The 17,318-nt window shown below is 41.9% G+C and overlaps 2 protein-coding genes across 3 annotated transcripts; both read right to left on the reverse strand.

The window, feature by feature from the left end:
- Positions 1 to 412: 412 nt before the first annotated feature.
- LOC124675359 (putative F-box/kelch-repeat protein At3g17280) lies at positions 413 to 4,975 on the reverse strand. Of its 2 annotated transcripts, none has more exons than XM_047211432.1 (6): positions 4,923 to 4,975; positions 2,760 to 4,110; positions 2,561 to 2,680; positions 2,318 to 2,410; positions 2,041 to 2,100; positions 413 to 640 (listed from the first exon to the last, which is right to left on the reverse strand). In XM_047211432.1, the coding sequence occupies exons 2-6, from the start codon at positions 4,062 to 4,064 to the stop codon at positions 566 to 568; spliced, it is 1,653 nt and encodes a 550-aa protein (XP_047067388.1). In that variant the 5' UTR covers positions 4,065 to 4,110; positions 4,923 to 4,975; the 3' UTR covers positions 413 to 565. The 2 variants fall into 2 exon arrangements, with proteins under 2 accessions (XP_047067388.1, XP_047067387.1); XM_047211431.1 differs by having other exon boundaries at positions 2,318 to 2,413.
- A 2,942-nt stretch (positions 4,976 to 7,917) lies between these two features.
- LOC124678330 (putative F-box/kelch-repeat protein At3g17280) lies at positions 7,918 to 13,623 on the reverse strand. Its single transcript, XM_047214231.1, has 6 exons — positions 13,501 to 13,623; positions 11,425 to 12,812; positions 11,226 to 11,345; positions 10,985 to 11,080; positions 10,706 to 10,765; positions 7,918 to 8,193 (listed from the first exon to the last, which is right to left on the reverse strand). Exons 2-6 carry the CDS (start codon positions 12,727 to 12,729, stop codon positions 8,119 to 8,121), a joined length of 1,656 nt encoding a protein of 551 aa, XP_047070187.1. The 5' UTR covers positions 12,730 to 12,812; positions 13,501 to 13,623; the 3' UTR covers positions 7,918 to 8,118.
- Positions 13,624 to 17,318: the final 3,695 nt, after the last annotated feature.

Here is a 17,318-nt window from a genome sequence, read left to right on the forward strand (position 1 = left end):
TAAAATATATAGTATCATGAATTAGTATCATATTTTTATCATATTTAATGTTTTGTACAATCTCAATGCAAATATGTATACATGATGTGTTTGCCACTAAAATTTCAGTTTTACGTGCTATGATATTGTATCTACATATGATACTAGTCTCACCTCTTTCCTCATTAATTGATGTGCCACATAAAATTTTACCTACATGATATGCATAATACTAGCTATGATACTCCCATTGTGGCTAGTCTAAGAAAATAGTATTCGCTTTCAGCCGAGGAGAATACATATACTAGGTTTTGCGCTTCGAGATATTATGTATAACTTCAGGAGATATTCAGTCCAAAGAGTTCATGTTTCTTCAAGGTCTCAAATAAACATATATGTTACTAAATCAGATCACATGAGCTAAACAGGTGCATAATAAGCATGATAAATTCTAGATAAAGAACAAACATAACATCACGTACAAAGATGGCATCGCAGAAACCAATGTTTTGCAGGTAAAAGAGCTAAAAGTAGCAAGAGCCGAAAAGCTGGCCGAGCAAGCTAAGAAGAATGTCATCATAAGCTCTCAAGTCTCAACTGCATCCTCGCCCTCGCTCTGAGTCTGAGAGGAAATGACAGCATTTGAACTTGATGCACCCACCTGAAACATGAGTAGAGATCAGATCAAGAGACTGGTACATGTCAGGGAAAATATTGAATTCCTGTTAGACATAAAAGGAAGATCTGAATCCTCGTTTTTGTTTATTTCTCAAAGAGAAGGTGCACAGCAAAGATCAACCATGTCGCTAAATTTCAAATTCAGTGTTCCAAACTGAAAATAGAAGAGAAAATGGAAATGTGGTGGAAACGGCGACCTTTACTAATACATCCATGTTTCCTACTCCCATTGTTCTCTGTTCTTGAACTATGATTATGTTGATTTCTCTGCTCTTAAACATGTATGATATTGAACAACTTCCCGTCCCTCTCTGACAAACTACTTGACAACGTCCCTCTCTGACAAACTACTTGACAACAACTAAATAAATGTGTAATTCCATGCTCTCTTAACACAGTCATACTCATCATTAACAATGCATGCCAGCAATGTATAAGAAATGCAGACAAGAACATGGAGTACAATAATAAAACTGGGCCTAGCAGGAAGTTGTTAGTTCATAATATGAGTGATATGTCAAGATGAAATAATAAAACTGCCTAGCAGGAAGTTGTTAGTTCATAATATTCAAGTGCAATAAGTTAAAGATAAGAAACACAGGAAAACATATGTAGTGATACTGGACTCTCAATGATACCGTGATACAAATGATCACTTCTAATTTTAGAAATAAATCACCCAGATAGTTATGATTGTATGGACTGCCATGCAAAATTTGAATCAAAACCGAGACATACATCAATACAAACAAAAAATAAAAATCTTATGAACAGAGCACCTTCTTGTTCTTTTTAGTTTGGAATTACTTTGCAGCAGATTTTCTGTGTTTTTTTATTCTCATGGAGTACAATGGATTTTGATTCTGAATTTATGACATAGTATTTTGATTCAGTATATCAATGTTGTGAAATTAAATCTAGATGTGTTCATGATTATTTGCACTAAATTTTAACAATTGTTATCATGTAGAGGCCGGTATCACCAGATATGTTCAGGGATTCACAGCATAAAGTGTATGCAGCAATGCCCGGTTCAGAATATTTAAACCTCGGTGAATAGTTTATTTTTCATTTGATGTAAAATATGTTAACTACTGATGTAACAGCGCGATAAACTCGGTAGCTAGACAACTTGCACAGTTAGCATAAAGAACATAAATACACATTGGAACAAATTAAAATATTTGTGATAAAAAATAATTGTTCTACAGTGGAAGTCATTTATTGGTACGAATAGATGGCATAATTACTTTAGTTTATTTCAAGAGAAATTAATTTGCATATTCATATTGTAGAACAGACTAGAACAAGTGGTAACAAGAACTAGCAAACTGTAGCAGAAAGGGAAAACAATAATGAATTAAATGAAATGTAAATCTTTACCTGATCCTGTATAACACTATGGATCATACTACTGATGCTGCCGAGTGCCTGAGTCACACCCTGTACATAGCTTAACTTTATTAATTTAGCATTTAGGACAGTCGTGGATGATATGTCTAGTAAATGTAAGCATGCTATAGTACTCCCTCTGATTCATATTAAGTGTCACTGATTTAGTACAACTTCAATATGGATCGGAAGGAGTACTATACCTTGGAAATATCCGCATAATTGATATTGCTACTTGTTAGTAAATGTAAACACACTATAGTACTACCTTGACAATCTCCACATGCTTGTTGATACGAGCATGTAAAGCTTCTATATCCCGCTTTTGCTCTACCAAATTAAGCCGCCGGAGGGATCTTGGCTGCTGGAGTTTCGTTCAAGACATGTGTTACAACACTAATTAAAGTGCACTTAAGCATCATTATGCCTTCACTCTTCAAATGGTTATTGACTATTCAAATTAAAATATGAAATGAAAAGGTATGCTAGTTTCATATAGATAAGGAATTACTTGATCTGGAAAGACTGGAAACTTTTGACCAATTTTCATGCCTATTTGTTGTCGAATCGAATCATCTGATACATGTGGTAGTAGACCATTGAGCTGTATGCGGAGTTGTTGTAAAGATGCCTATCAAATGTTAACTCATTTGTTAATTTTTCCCATAAACTAATTTTCATTAAGGTAAGTTCAAATTTAGCCAGCATACAATACTCTCATGCTCCTTTTGATGAACACGGCTCCACAATTCTTCCATCTTAGAGATCAGCTGCTGCCACGCCTTCCACTTCTCCAATTCCCAGCCATCCCGTTGATTTGGCCTACACACAATGCCAGCTTTCTTGTATACATCTAAACGTACAAGTGACTTCACACAAATGTAGGATTGCATGTTGTCAGGTTTGTGGGGGCTGAAATCTAACAGCTTCGCCATCTTAAGCACTTTACTCATGACGTTCTCCGCAAGCAATTCATACGAATATAGGTTACCGTCACAGCATTGCATCAACAACTTTTCCCCATGAGCCAAATTTGGTCCCGGGATGTAATCTATTGCTTGCATATTGTATTTCTGGCTCCACCTTTGCTCCTCTTTATTGTCAAGTGCCCAGATCTGCAGCTCACCAACAAGTCTTCTGGGCTGAGAAGGATAAGTTTGAGCAGTTGCTATACTTACCTTCCCATCAATTTCTCTGATCCAATACCGACGAGGACCACCAGAAGCACAATCTTCAGGTACTGATGCTGGCAGTTGTATCCGTGCAAAACTTTCTTTACCAAGATCAAAAGACATAACAGCATGCTGCGAGTTAGCTGCCATATCTTCAGTTAGCCAATACATTGTTCCATCAACATTGATTGTACCAGAGTTTCTCACACAGTTCAAGCTTAAGCCTTCTGGAGTTCTGATATCTTTCCATGTCTCATCACCAAGTTTATAAACTTGAATGAAATTGAATCTGTCTTTGTTCTGGGGGCAAACCTCAACACAATCACCAAGAAAGTGTGTAATCTTGTATTCTTTTGTCAGTGGGTGAAATCCAAAGCTATAAAACGAGAAGTGGTCACCCTTGAGATTCTTTACAGGTTTCTCGAGACGCAAGCATTCACCAGTTGCAAGGTTAGCTATCTTGATTGACGATGTCTTTGTGTATAAGCCAAGAAGCCCATTGCATGAACCAAAAAGGATATCATCAGGCCCAACCACTGGCACTGCATATGTCGACTGTGACCAGGCTTCATCAATCAGGACTGCGTCACTAGGGTGGCGTTCGCCTGCAACAGACTCTTTTCTGAAGAATAGGAGGGCAAAACGGGACGCATGCTTGAGGTGTAATGTGACAAACTGTGGATCCCAGATCAAGTTTTGCCAGGGTTTGCAGACACCAACGCACATCAATAAAGTGCTCACTGGAAGCCTCAAGAATACCCGCTCAATGAGGTCTCTTGGGAGACGGTTAATGAAGCATTCCTCATTTCTTTGCTTCTTTGAATTGACCTCCTCAGAAACCATAGTAAGCCGATTACAGCCTGCGAGGAAGCCTTGGTACAGAATTCTCCTGCAAAGACGCATTTAAAAGAATGATGGGGCATACGCCATAAAGAATTACAATTAAAATAACTTGTGGGCTAAAACAAGAAGAAAGTTTGACATATTTAGGTTTTATGTTCCACGAATTGGTAAATGAAGGAATCAATCCTGGGCACACAGCGAGAAATAAATCATGAGCAATTTTGTTATTTTGTATACACATTCCTGTAAGTCGAATACACATATAAACATGCGTAAAAAAAACAAAGTACCTCACCGCCAAAATAATCATCACACCAGAATGGCATCGGGCAACACTTAATGTGTGCCAGTGCAACAATCAAACAAATTAGAAATACTTTATACAACTAAACAAGTGACTGAACTGGGGTTACAAGGGCATGCAAATCCGGATCAACTTGCAAAATGACATCTTGGCGAAGAGTGCCGGTTGTAAACAGTAATTCTGTCTCTTTTGCAAGTTTGAAGTGTAACAGTATCATATAAATGTGTAACCAGCCCTTTGATGTACACTCACGTTGTCGTAAACAAAGTAATAGGATACAGGCGAACAGCCAACACATAGTCGGGGTATGACATGTCTACTGACAAATAATCGTGAACAAGTTCATACAGAGATCCATGTAAAGTTGGATACACATATAGGCATGCAGAAATAAAAAGCACCTCGCCGGCAAAAGAACTGTAGCCACGCACTTAAATTCCGAGGAGGAATTAAACGTGTGTGTTAGCGCATCAATCAGACAATTAATGAACTTTAGACAACTATGAGCGAGTGGAGTGCTGGCTGTAAACAGTAATTTCTGCCGAAAAGCTTACCAACGGTCGCCGCCTCGACCAAGACCCCGGCTCCCCTTCCCTCCCTTGGTAGCTTCGCCGCCGGCAGCCGTCGCCGCTATGTCTAGGGTTAAGCAGGGTTTTTTTTTTTCAGGTAGAAGAGGGGAAATGAGGATTGGGATTTGGATTCCAGAGACAGAGAGCGTGTAGCCCAGCAAGAAGCCCATGACGGCCTTCACCGGAGTAACATAAGCCTACATGAGTCGGGCTGGATTCGTGCGATTCACGATGGTTTCTGTTTTTTGATTGTTCATTTCATTTTTATAACATAAAAATTTTAAAAATGATTTCTGTTTTTGTTTGCTAGCGAATCCTACAAACTGTAATCGCCATCCGCTCACGCATTTGTGCGCGCCTACACCAGTCACTTCAAACTTTACATCAGTCAGTTCAAACTTCAGAGGCTCTGGACCCGCTTGACTCTACATGTGCCCCTGGCCATGCAGAATGAAATGTGTTTGATTTCAACCGTGGAGAAAGATTATAATCCATATACTTCAACAGATATTCATCGTGGCAAGAGTTGATTCAAATCTTCAGAACCAATGTCAGCCTGATTTGGCCATCACGCAAATTCTTCAAGGACTCAAAACTGATAAATATGATAATCAGATCACACAGACTACACGATTGGTGCCATGAGTATCATAATAAATTCCAAAGAAAAAAAATGACATTACATAGATGGTAGTACTGCAGAAATCACCGTCTTACAGGTAAAGTATGTTCGACAGATCACACGGACAAACAACAGGTGCCATATAAATATCATAATTTCGTAAGGAAGCAAAGAGATGGTACTGCAGAAATTATTGTCTGGGCCAAAAAGTAGAACAACTGCCTGGGCAAGCTAAGAAGAATGTCCCGATAAGCTCTCTAGTCTCAAGCTGACAATTCTCGCAAAAAAAAAAAGTCTCAAGCTGACAAGCATTTTAGCATGCATCCTACACCCGAATGGCATATGCGAGCTTTCCGTGAGGCAGTTGAGGACCGTTCTCTCCAAGATATGGGTTATACTAGTGTGGCTTATACGTGGGATGAAAAGTCTGCATATGAACTGGATTAGAATCATGCATGGTAGGTTGCTCTATGATCTCTGTCTCCTCGGTTGAATTTGTATTTTTAGTAGAGATGGAACCGGCTTAAAATAAGTACTAATCAGCAATGTCTTCTTCGTAAGAGTGAATTTTCCATGAGTGAACTTGGTGACATACATCACTTTCTTAGGATTAATGTCCATCACACACATGAGGGCTTGTTCTTGTCGCAGCAACATGCTTTGGAAATTTTGGAGAGGGCTTGCTAAATTGCAATCCTAGATATGCCCGGTTCACCTTTTTTCTGATCTGAGTCTCTACAGGAGCATTGCGGGGCGCACTCCATTATCTCACTCTCACAAGGTCGGACATCTCTTATGTGGTCCAATAAGTACGTGTGTTTATGCATGCTCCCTGAGATATACACTATTAGCTGATTAAGAGGATATTACGGTACATACATGGCACTTCTCATTATGGGTTGCACATTCACAAGTCTTCCTCTTTGGATCTGATTGCATACTCTGATGTTGATTGGGCAGGACACTGTAAGTCTACTTTTGGCTTCGGTGTGTTTCTCGGCAACAGTTTGGTTTCATGGTCTTATTGTCGCCAACACACAGTGTCTTGGCCTAGTATGGAGGCCGAATATCGTGCGGTTGCAAATTGCATCGCCGACTCATGTTGGCTATGCCAACTTCTTCAGGAGCTCCATCACACACCTCCTCGTGCAACTGTGGTTTATTCTGATAATGTCTCTGCCATGTACATGACCTCCAACTGGTTCTTGGCGAAACTAGGGTTCTTCATGTCCCCACTAGTTCTTTGTTTGCTGATATTTTCACTAAATTAAGGGCTGCCAACCACTGTCTTTGAAGAATTCTGATCTAGCATGAACATCGCTCCTATTGTAGTTCCAACTGCGAGGGTGTTAAATATATGTTGTACTGGTTGTGTATTGGAGTATATAACAAACAACTCCTAGTCATAGGATGTGTACCTGTGTCAATCAGTAACAGAGGCGTGCATTGTGTCGCAATTCTTCTATACCTACTCAACGGAGCTATCAGCTATGGATGCATGGCCAAATACACTTGACCTTCTTCGTGAAGACCGCCGGCAACGACAGAGGCAGCTAGCGGGCAGGTCGCCTCCAGCCTGTGCATGCGGCAGGTACCTGACCTCCCCGGTAAGCTTCAGGTCCAGCCAGAACACACCCTCCGCCTCTCTCTCCTTCACGAACTCCGCCACATCATCGCTCCCCATCTGCAAGCTCTCGCCCGCCCCTGCCATACATCTCCATATCCCCCGGCCGGATCTCGAGCGAGCTCCCCTCACCCTGCATTATCTTGACACCAGCTCTGCGTCGAGCGGCGTTGGGCCAATCTTGGCGAGCCATTGGGCTCAACAAGGGCGAGCCGTGCGAGGGAAGTGTCCTCCAAGGTGAAGTGGACGGTGCGGACGACATGCATATGCCATGAAGATCACAGCCACCACGGCCGCGAGGATCATGAGCAGACAGGAGCAGGAGTAGGGGCAGCTTATAGTACTGCGGGAAAGCTAGACGATCATGCAATTTGATAACGGATATATGGGATCTACTTATAGTACTGCAGGAAAGCTAGAGATACACAGAGCAGCGATCCAAGTAGGATTCCAACTTGCATGGCGTTCCGGTCTCCAAGTCTCGAGTTGAGGCGCCGGACCAGAGGAGACCCAAGAGGTTAATACCCTAGCAGGATATCATCATTTGCCAGTGTTTGCAAGTTTGTAATGGCAAATTATGTCACTTATTCACCCATTTTTACGCCCTTGCTACACAGTCTCAGTTCAGACTTCAGGGTCCTGAACCTGCTTGATCCTAGTATTTGCTTTCAGCCGGGGAGAATGCATATACAAGGCTTTTCACTTCGAGATATTCTGCAAAACTTTACAAGATATTCAGTGCAAAGAGTTCATGGATCTTCAAGGTCTCAAATAAACATGTTACAAAATCAGATCACATGGACTAAACAGGCATAATAAGCATGATAAATTCCAGATAAGAACAAACATAAACATCACATAGCAGGTAAAAGACCTAAAGTAGCAAGAGCAGAACAGCTATCCCAGCGAGCTAAGAAGAATGTCATGATAAGCTCTCAAATGTCAACTGCATCCTCGCCCTCACTGTGATTCTGAGAGCAAATGACAACATTTGAAATTGATGCACCCACCTGAAACATGAGTAGAGATCAGATCAAGACACTGGTACATGTCATGGGAAATATATAATTCCTGTTAGACATAAGGAAGACCTGAATCCTCTTTTCTGTTTATTTCTCAAAGAGAAGGTGCACAACAAAGATCTACCATGTGGCAAAAAATGAAATTCAATGTCCCAAACTGAAAATAGAAGAGAAAATGGAAATGTGGGAACGGATACACATCCATGTTTCCAACTCCCAATGTTCTCTGTTCTTGAACAGTGCTTATGATGATTTCTGTGCGCATAACATGTATGATATTTAACAACTCGTGTATCATAAGTTCTATGAAAAAGATAACACACCCTGGGTGAAACTGGTTTGGTCTCTTTATAATGAAGGGGCTCCTCATGCTCAATCTAGGAGAGGATCTTTTTGGTGTAAAGATATTTTCAGCCTGGTGGAAGAGTACAGAAGTATTTCTAAATGTCAAGTTGGAGATGGTTCCTCAGTTCTGTTTTGGAAAGATTTTTGGCATGATGATGTGACTCTTTGCAACAAATTTCCGAGGCTTTTCTCTTATGCCTTGGACTCAGACGCCACGGTGGCTCAGTTTGCGGCTACTGATCTCCGGTCCGGTTTCTCTTTGCCTCTTTCGGTGGAAGCATTCCAAGAATATCAGCAAGTTATTAATCTGTTAGCTGAGAAAAGGTTGGAAATGGGATCAGTTGATAAAAGAATTTTTGTGTGGGGAAGCAAGTACACTTCCTCTAGGTATTATAACTTCCTCTTTGAACAACTCCCAACAGATGGTACTCTGAACGCTATATGGAATTCCAAGGCTCTTCCTAAGCTGAAGGTTTTTTCTTGGCTCCTCGTGATGGATCGACTAAATACAAGAGATCTAATGCTACGTAAGCAATGGCACCTTGATTCTGGGTCAGATTGTGTTTTATGCTCGGAGACGATGCTTGAATCTAGAAATCACCTCTTCTTTGAATGTGACTTTGCAATTAATTGTTGGAACTCAGTGGGTATTCACTGGAACATGTCTATGTCCTTGTCTGACAGAATTCTTGCTGCACATACACAGTTCACCGGTCCATGTTTTATGGAAATTTTGGCATGCGCTGCGTGGAATATTTGGAAGCTACGTAATGATGTTATTTTCAGAGGGATTCCCGCTTCACTTGCTCGCTGGAAAATAAACTTTCAAAATGATTTGATGGTTCATAGGTACAAAGTGAAGGAAGATCAAGTTCAAGCCCTCCTTGACTGGATTCTGGCCCTATCTTTTTAGTCTTTTCAATGTCACTAGCACATTTCTACCCCCCCCCCTGATTGTATTCTTTTAAACTTTGTGACCGCGCCCGGTTGGATATATTTACATAAAAATTTCACACCGTAGGGGATTGCCCTACGGTAAAGTTGTCAAAAAAAATTTAACAACTTCCCGTCCCTCTGACAAACTACTTGACAACAACTAAATTAACGTGTAATTCCATGCTCTCTTAAAACATTCATACTCATCATTAACAAAGCATGCCAGCAATGTATAATAAATGCAGACAAGAACATGCTATTTCAAGACGAAACAATAAAACTTCCTAGCATGAAGTTGTTACTTCATAATATTCAAGTCCAATAAGTTAAAGATAAGAATCACAGGAAAACATATCTAGTGATACTGGACTCTCAATGATACTGTGATATCAAATGATCACTTTTAATTCTAGAAAGAAATCACCCAGATAGTGTATGATTGTATGGACTGCCATGCAAATTTTGAATCACAAACAGAGACATACAACAATACAAACAAAAAATAAAATTAGTATGAACAGCTTTCTTGTTCTATTTAACTTGGAATTATTTTCAGCAGATTTTGTGTTTTTTATCCTCATGGAGTAAATTTATGACATACTCCCTCCGTTCCATGATTCTTGTGGCAGATTCGGACGTATCTAGACACATTGTCCGAATCTGCGACAAGAATTATGGAACAGAGGGAGTAGTATTTTGATTAAGTATATCACTGCTGTGAAATTAAATTTATATTTGTTCATGATTATCTGCACTACTTTTTTAACAGTTGGTATCATTTAGAGGCCAGTATCACCATAAAATTATGCAGGAATGCCTGGTAATCACAGCATAAAGTTTATGCAGCAATGCCTGGTTCAGAATATTTAAGGCATCTACATATAAACCTTGATGAATAGTTTATTTTTCATCTGATGTAAAATAAGTTAACTACCAATGTAACAGCGCGATAAGTTCTGTAACTAGACAACTTGCACAGTTAGCATAAAGAAGATAAGTACACACATGGGCACAAATTAAAATATTTGATAAAAAATAAGTGTACTATAGTACAAGTCATTCATTGATATGAATAGAAGGCATAATTACTTTGGTTTATTTCAAGAGAAATTAATTTGCATATTCATTGCAGAACAGACTAGAACAAGTGGTAAAAAAACTAGCAAACTGTAGCGGAAAGGGAAAACAATAATAAATCAAATCAAATGTAAACCTTTACCTGAACCTGTATAGCACTATTGATCATACTACTGATGTTGTCGAGTGCCTCAGTCGTACCCTGTAGATAGCTTAACTTTATTAGTTTGACATTTAGGACAGTCATGGATGATATGGCTAGTAAATGTAAGCACACTATAGTACTCCCTTTGATTCATATTAAGTGTTGTTGATTCAGTACAACTTCAATATGGATCGGAAGGAGTACTATACCTTGGAAATATCCGCATATTTGATATTGCTACTTGTTAGGAAATGTAAACACACTATAGTACTATACCTTGATAATCTCCAGATACTTGTTGATACGAGCATCTAAAGCTTCTCTATCCCGCTTCTGCTCTACAAAATTAAGCCGCCGCAGGGATCTTGCCTTCTGGAGTTTCATTCAAGACGTGTTACAGCACTAATAGAAGTGCACTTAAGCATCATTATGCCTTCGCTCTTCAAATGGTTATTGACTATTCAAACTAAAATATGAAAAGAAAAGATATGCTAGTTTCATATAGATAAGGAATTACTTGATCTGGAAAGACTGGAAACTTTTGACCAATTTCCATGCCTATTTGTTGTCGAATCGAATCATCTGATAAATGTGGTAGTAGAGCATTGAGCCGTATGCGGAGTTGTTGTGAAGATGCCTATCAAATGTCAACTCATTTGTTAATTTTTCCCATAAACTAATTTTCATTAAGGTAAATTTAAATTTAGCCAGCATACAATACTACGATTCTCCTTTTGATGAATGCAGCTCCACAATTCTTCCATCTTAGAGAGCATCTGCTGCCACGCCTCCCACTTCTTCGATTCCAAGCCTTCCCGTTGGTTTGGCCTACACACAATACCAGCTTTCTTGTATACATCTAGACGTACAAGTGACTTCACACAAATGTAGGATTGCATGTTGTCAGGTTTGCGGGGGCTGAAATCTAACAGCTTCGCCATCTTAAGCACTTTACTCGTGACGTTCTCCGCAAGCAACTCATACGAATATAGGTTACCGTCACGACATTGCGTCAACAACTTTTCACCATGAGCCAAACTTGGTCCCGGAATGTAATCTGTTGCCAGAATATTATAATTCTGGCTCCACCTTTGCTCCGCTTTATTGTCAAGTGTCCAGATCTGCAGCTCACCAACAAGCCTTGTCGGCTGAGAAGGATGAGTTTGAGCAGTTGCTATACTTATCTTCCCATTAATTTCTCTGATCCAATACCGACGAGGACCACCAGAAGCACAATCTTCAGGTACTGATGCTGGTAGTTGTATCCGTGCAAAACTTTCTTTACCGAGATCAAAAGACATAACAGCATGATGCCAGTTAGCTGCCATATCTTCAGTTAGCCAATACATTGTTCCAGCCACATTGATTGAACCAGAGTTTCTCACACAGTTCAAGCTTAAGTCTTCTGGAGTTCTGATATCTTTCCATGTCTCATCGCCAAGTTTATAAACTTGAATGAACTTGAATCTGTCATTATTCTCGGGGTGATCCTCAACACAATCACGAAGAAAGTGTGTAATCTTGTATTCTTTTGTCAATGGGTGAAATCCAAAGCTATATGACGAGAAGTGGTCACCCTTGAGATTCTTTACAGGTTTCTCCAGATGCAAGCATTCACCAGTTGCAAGGTTAGCTATCTTGATTGACGATGTCTTTGTGTATAAGCCAAGAAGCCCATTGCATGAACCAAAAAGAATATCATCAGGCCTAACCACTGGTACTGCATATGTCGACTGTGACCATGCTTCATCAATCAGGATAGCGTCACTAGGGTGGCGTTCGCCTGCAATAGACTCTTTTCCGAAGAATAGGAGGGCAAAATGGGACGCATGCTTGAGGTGTAATGTGACAAACTGAGGATCCCGGATCAAGTTTTGCCAGGGTTTGCAGACACCAACACACATCAATAAAGTGCTTACTGGAAGCCTCAAGAATACCCGCTCGATGAGGTCTCTTGGGAGACAGTTTATGAAGCACTCCTCGTTTCTTTGCTTCTTCGAATTGACTTCCTCAGAAACCATAGTAAACCCAATACAGCAATGCAGCCTTTAAATTAGCAATTCCTGATTTTCCAGTTGACTAATCTTCCTAGTACTGGGTTTTTCTGCGAAGACATATTAAAAAAATTATGGGGCTGATTAAAGTAACTTGTGGGCAAAAAAAATCAAGAAGCAAGTTTGACATATTTAGGTTCTTTTTATTTTTGCGATTTGGAAAAATTTAGGTTCTGTCTTCCAAGAATTGGTAAACGAAGAAATAAGTCGTGGGTGCACAGCAAATGCAGAGTCAGGCATGACATTTCTATTGACAAATAATGGTGAAATTTTATGTCTAAACATGCATAAATAAAACAAAGTACCTCACCGCAAAATTCTAGTCAAGCACCGAAATGGCACCCCGCAGGAATTAAAAGTGTGCGTTAGTGCATCGACCAAACAGCTTAGAAATAGTTTACACCAAACTTTAGACAAATAAACAAAAATAATAATTTGGGGTTACAAAGGCATGCAAATCCGGATCAACCGGTAAAACTACACCATTGACCGCGGGTGCTGGCTGCAAACAGTATAAAATAATCATCTTTTGTACTACGTTAATTCAGTGACTAACAGTAGTAATACAGAAATGTCTAAGCAGTATACTCGAACTGTGGGATAACAAGTTGTTACTTGCGAGGCAAAACAAACAAAGGAACAAGCTGGCATGAACAGATGGACGATATATGACAAATTTTGCCGAAACATTTTTGAGGAGAAAAAGGAGGGGAGAAGGGCGGGGGGTCCAGAGCTTACCGACGCCGACTCGAACTGCAAGCCACCACGACCCCAAGCCCCCCTTCACTCCGTTGATAGCTTCGTCTTCTCGCTGCACTTCGCGCTTCGCGCGCGCGAATCCTCGCGTCCTCAGCAGAGGCCCCTCACCCGCCGGCCGCCGGCCGCCGTCGGGTCTGTGACTAGGGTTAAGCAGGTTGAAGCGAAAAATTGGGGATTGTGATTCGAGGGTTCACACGGGCTGTCGATCCACGACGAGGGCGTGATGGTAGCAGCCCGTGGCCCAGCAAGAAACCCACGACGACCTTCACCAGGGAAACAGAAGAGGTGATTTCTGTTTTTCTTTTCTTGTTCACTTATTTTGTTTTTATCTTTACTGTTTGTTAGGAGAATTTTGTAACCAATGTTTGAAATATGCATATGAGTTCAGGAGACGTGGTGCATTCAAAGAGCAAGAAAGAGACATAACATGAGGTGCTCCTCGCATATGGATAGGATAATTTCCGCACCGAAACCGGCGCGGAATCCGTTTTAGAATATCCATATCTAGTTTTAAAGGATCCGGTGGATAAGGATACCCGATTTCGTGCTCCAGATATGATACAGGATACGGTATAGCAAATAGCATGCGGATATGGATTATCTGAAATTTTATTAGGATAATCCGAAGGTCTAAAACCGGATAATCTGATTTTTTTAGTCAAAAGTAAAGGCCAATCTTGAAAGGTTAGTAGTTATTAAGTTACCAAATTCATTTGGCGAGCATATTTATATCTAAATTTTCTAACAATTGTTGAATTTTAGCGTATTATATCTCTTTTTTCTTAACTTTACAAATCTAAAAGTTTAAATCTCTCTCAAGATTTGCAAGAACTATAACTATCTACGGATGAGAGCATATATCCGATTATTTCTGTTTCCAGTTCGAGTCCGTTCCGTTTCCGATTCGAAGCCGCACACTGATATATCCGCATTCGAATCTAACAAAGATCAATATCCACTCTGATCCGAATCCGAGAAAAAAAAATATGGTAGAGGATATGGTATGAGCAAAATCCGATCCGATCCGTTTACAACCCTACTCCCCATGCAACACCGGGAGCCAGCCCTAGCCGCGCCGCCAGCATTAACTATCCAAATAGTACGTCCACTTTAACGATCCAAATGTAGTATTCATCTCTGACAAGAATTTTTTATTTGAATGCAAAAATTATCATAGATGTACATATCTTTTGGACCTCAAATAGTAACTAAATAAAATATTAGTTATTCTTTGGTGTACATATCTGACATCAACATCTTATATTTTTAACATAAAAAATATCAACATCTGAAGATTTGTATATGTATACGATTACATACAGCTACATATACAATCACTTATATAATGTATTGCAAATAGCATTATGATTAGTCTACAGATTGAAGATGGATAAATGTATTTCATGTCCAAATGATAACCTATACGGGCAAGCCCTATAAATTGAAATAGAGGGAGTAGTATATTTGATGTCGAGCCCATTCACTAAATAAAATGAACCCCTCCCATTACTCTGCTAGTTTGCCATAACTCTTCGGCGGCGGTAAGGGTATCTTCAACGCGGCGACCTAAATGCATGTGTTGGGCCATCCGTTTTAGCTCGTTTGGGTGGCTGCGTGGACATGCGGACAACGGCCCGCGTCCGCATGTCAGTTTGGGTCGCACGCTGCGTCCAACACGCGGACGCATCGTATATGTAAAAACAACAAAAAACGAAAAAAAAAACGAAAACAATTAAACCTAACCATATTTCATTAAACATATGCCCTATTTTGGTCAAATTTAAACTACCAAAAGAAAACCCTCTATATGGACTTTAAACTTAAAAAAAAACTATACTAGGGTTTGAGGAGGACGAGGTGGCCGCCGGTGCGCCGCCTAGTCCCTGTGGGCCTCGTCGCCGCCGACAACGTTCCCGAGCGGCGAGGCGCTGTTGTGGACCGCGTCGGGGACTCCGGCCACGGCGACCACAGGGCCTCTTCCCTGGCCGAGTGGGGGTTCGGAGCCGCCCGCTACTCCGCCGCAGCAGCCCGGAGCTCCGCCTCCTCCCTGAGGCGGAGTTGCCTCTCCTGCCACGCGAGGCGCCTGGCCTCCTGGCGCCTCTCCTGCTCCGCCACGCGTCTGGCCTCCTGGCGCGTCTCCTCCTCGCGACGGAGCCTAGCCTCCTCGTGTCGCCGCGTCGCTTCCTCCTCCCGGCGGACCTGGTCGAGCAACGCCCAGGCCTCGGCATCCTCGATCGCCTGTCGGGTCTGCTCCTCCATCATGGAGGTGCGGATGACCTCCGCGACGGCCAGTTGGCCTCGTCCGCCTTGGACAGCGCCATCACGGCGCGCATCTTCGGGTCGTCTTCCTCCTCCGGCTTTGGCAGCAGCGGCGCGGGTTGCACCAATACCGCGTCGACGCGGGCGGCCTCTCCGATGTAGAGACCGCCGCGATGTCCCCCGGCCCTCAGCGCCCGCGGAGGACGGCGGCTGCTGTTAGCCTCGCCGTCATTGGCGCCGGGAGCGAAAGCCCTCTTTGGGGCCATGGCGGCGGTTTCACGCGTGGAGAACTGTCGAGTGGAGTGAGGAGTGGACTGGACAGGGACAGATCCCTCCCAGTCCACATTTAATATGACGTGCGCCCCCACTGAGCAGGCGGACGCGACCGGACGCCGCGTGCCATCCGCGGCCACGCAAACCTGGCCCAGATTTGGGCCGGGTTTGGGTAGTTCCGGACACCGTGGCCATCCGCATTTGCGATGCGTGGCCGCGTTGGGCTGTAGTTTTGTCCAATTCGACCCATCCGGACGCGCGGACGTGGGATGGGTCGCCGCGTTGGAGATGCCCTAAGTAGGTTCACCACCCTTGTCTCTCTCTTCCTCTCCCCGTCCGGCCGTCCTCTTCCAATTACGGATGTCCTCTTCCGCTCATCCAGCCCTACATGATTTCGTCCGAAATCCTAGTTCGAACTTCGAAGATAGAGCTGGGGAGAGCAGCTAGATATGAAACGGTGGTGGCTGGGGGTAGTGGCGGAGGTAGGGGAATGGCCGCTGTGGTTTCGGGCCAATTTCTGGCCAGTATCCGGCCGGGCCGATCATGGAGTTACAGGAAAAAAGCTTCAGACGATGTAGTTTTCATGGCTTATGCCCATGTAGGTTTGGTCTCAGTGGCAAAGCTACGTAATGTTTATCTGGTCAAAAGATCCTAGCTACAAGTACACCCTCGTTTGACCCTAAAAGCACCGGCTAATGACCACACTATTCCGTTTATACTGTTTTAATATGTGTGCGAAATAATATATACATTGTAATATACACAAGCTATTTTTTATATATATACATCAAGTTTATAGTGTCCAAATTCGAAAAAACATCAAATTCCATGTGTTGTCCATACAAACAAGAATTAGAACTGGATACACCATTTGATTCCAACAACAAATTTCGACTACTGGTTTTATGAAATAAACATATTATTTTGCATTCTCCTAATAGTAAATCCATCTCTATACTGCAAGGTGGAATTTTTGAAATAAAGAGAGGGAAACCAGTCTACATGATCACTTGTATCACGTGCGTAGCACGAGTACTACTCTGAATCACACACTAGAGGTTGGGACCGAAACCATCCTTTCTCTCCCCACGCGCATGATGCCGGTCAAAAAGTTGCCGCAACAGATTAGTCACGCCTTTTTCGCTGATTTCATTGCAGTACTGAGCTATTAACCGCCGCTGTGCTATGCGAACTGCGTGCTTCTCCTTTGCCAGCCACACCATATATACCTCCAAGAGGTAGAGATAGACACACAGATACACATC

The sequence above is a fragment of the Lolium rigidum genome, chromosome 7 (genome assembly GCF_022539505.1).
Source record: "Lolium rigidum isolate FL_2022 chromosome 7, APGP_CSIRO_Lrig_0.1, whole genome shotgun sequence".
Lineage (NCBI taxonomy): Eukaryota > Viridiplantae > Streptophyta > Magnoliopsida > Poales > Poaceae > Lolium > Lolium rigidum.

What these genes read in the sequence shown, in the direction of transcription:
- LOC124678330 (XM_047214231.1), bottom strand. Translation starts at nt 12,729, where the DNA reads ATGGTTTCTGAGGAAGTCAATTCGAAGAAGCAAAGAAACGAGGAGTGC. An exon ending in AAAAGGAGAATCGTAGTATT is followed by an intron (nt 11,346 to 11,424) that starts GTATGCTGGCTA and finishes GACATTTGATAG; the next exon opens with GCATCTTCACAACAACTCCG. An exon ending in AGTATCTGGAGATTATCAAG is followed by an intron (nt 10,766 to 10,984) that starts GTATAGTACTAT and finishes AGCTATCTACAG; the next exon opens with GGTACGACTGAGGCACTCGA.
- LOC124675359 (XM_047211431.1), bottom strand. Translation starts at nt 4,064, where the DNA reads ATGGTTTCTGAGGAGGTCAATTCAAAGAAGCAAAGAAATGAGGAATGC. An exon ending in AAAAGGAGCATGAGAGTATT is followed by an intron (nt 2,681 to 2,759) that starts GTATGCTGGCTA and finishes AACATTTGATAG; the next exon opens with GCATCTTTACAACAACTCCG. An exon ending in TTCCAGTCTTTCCAGATCAA is followed by an intron (nt 2,414 to 2,560) that starts GTAATTCCTTAT and finishes ACGAAACTCCAG; the next exon opens with CAGCCAAGATCCCTCCGGCG.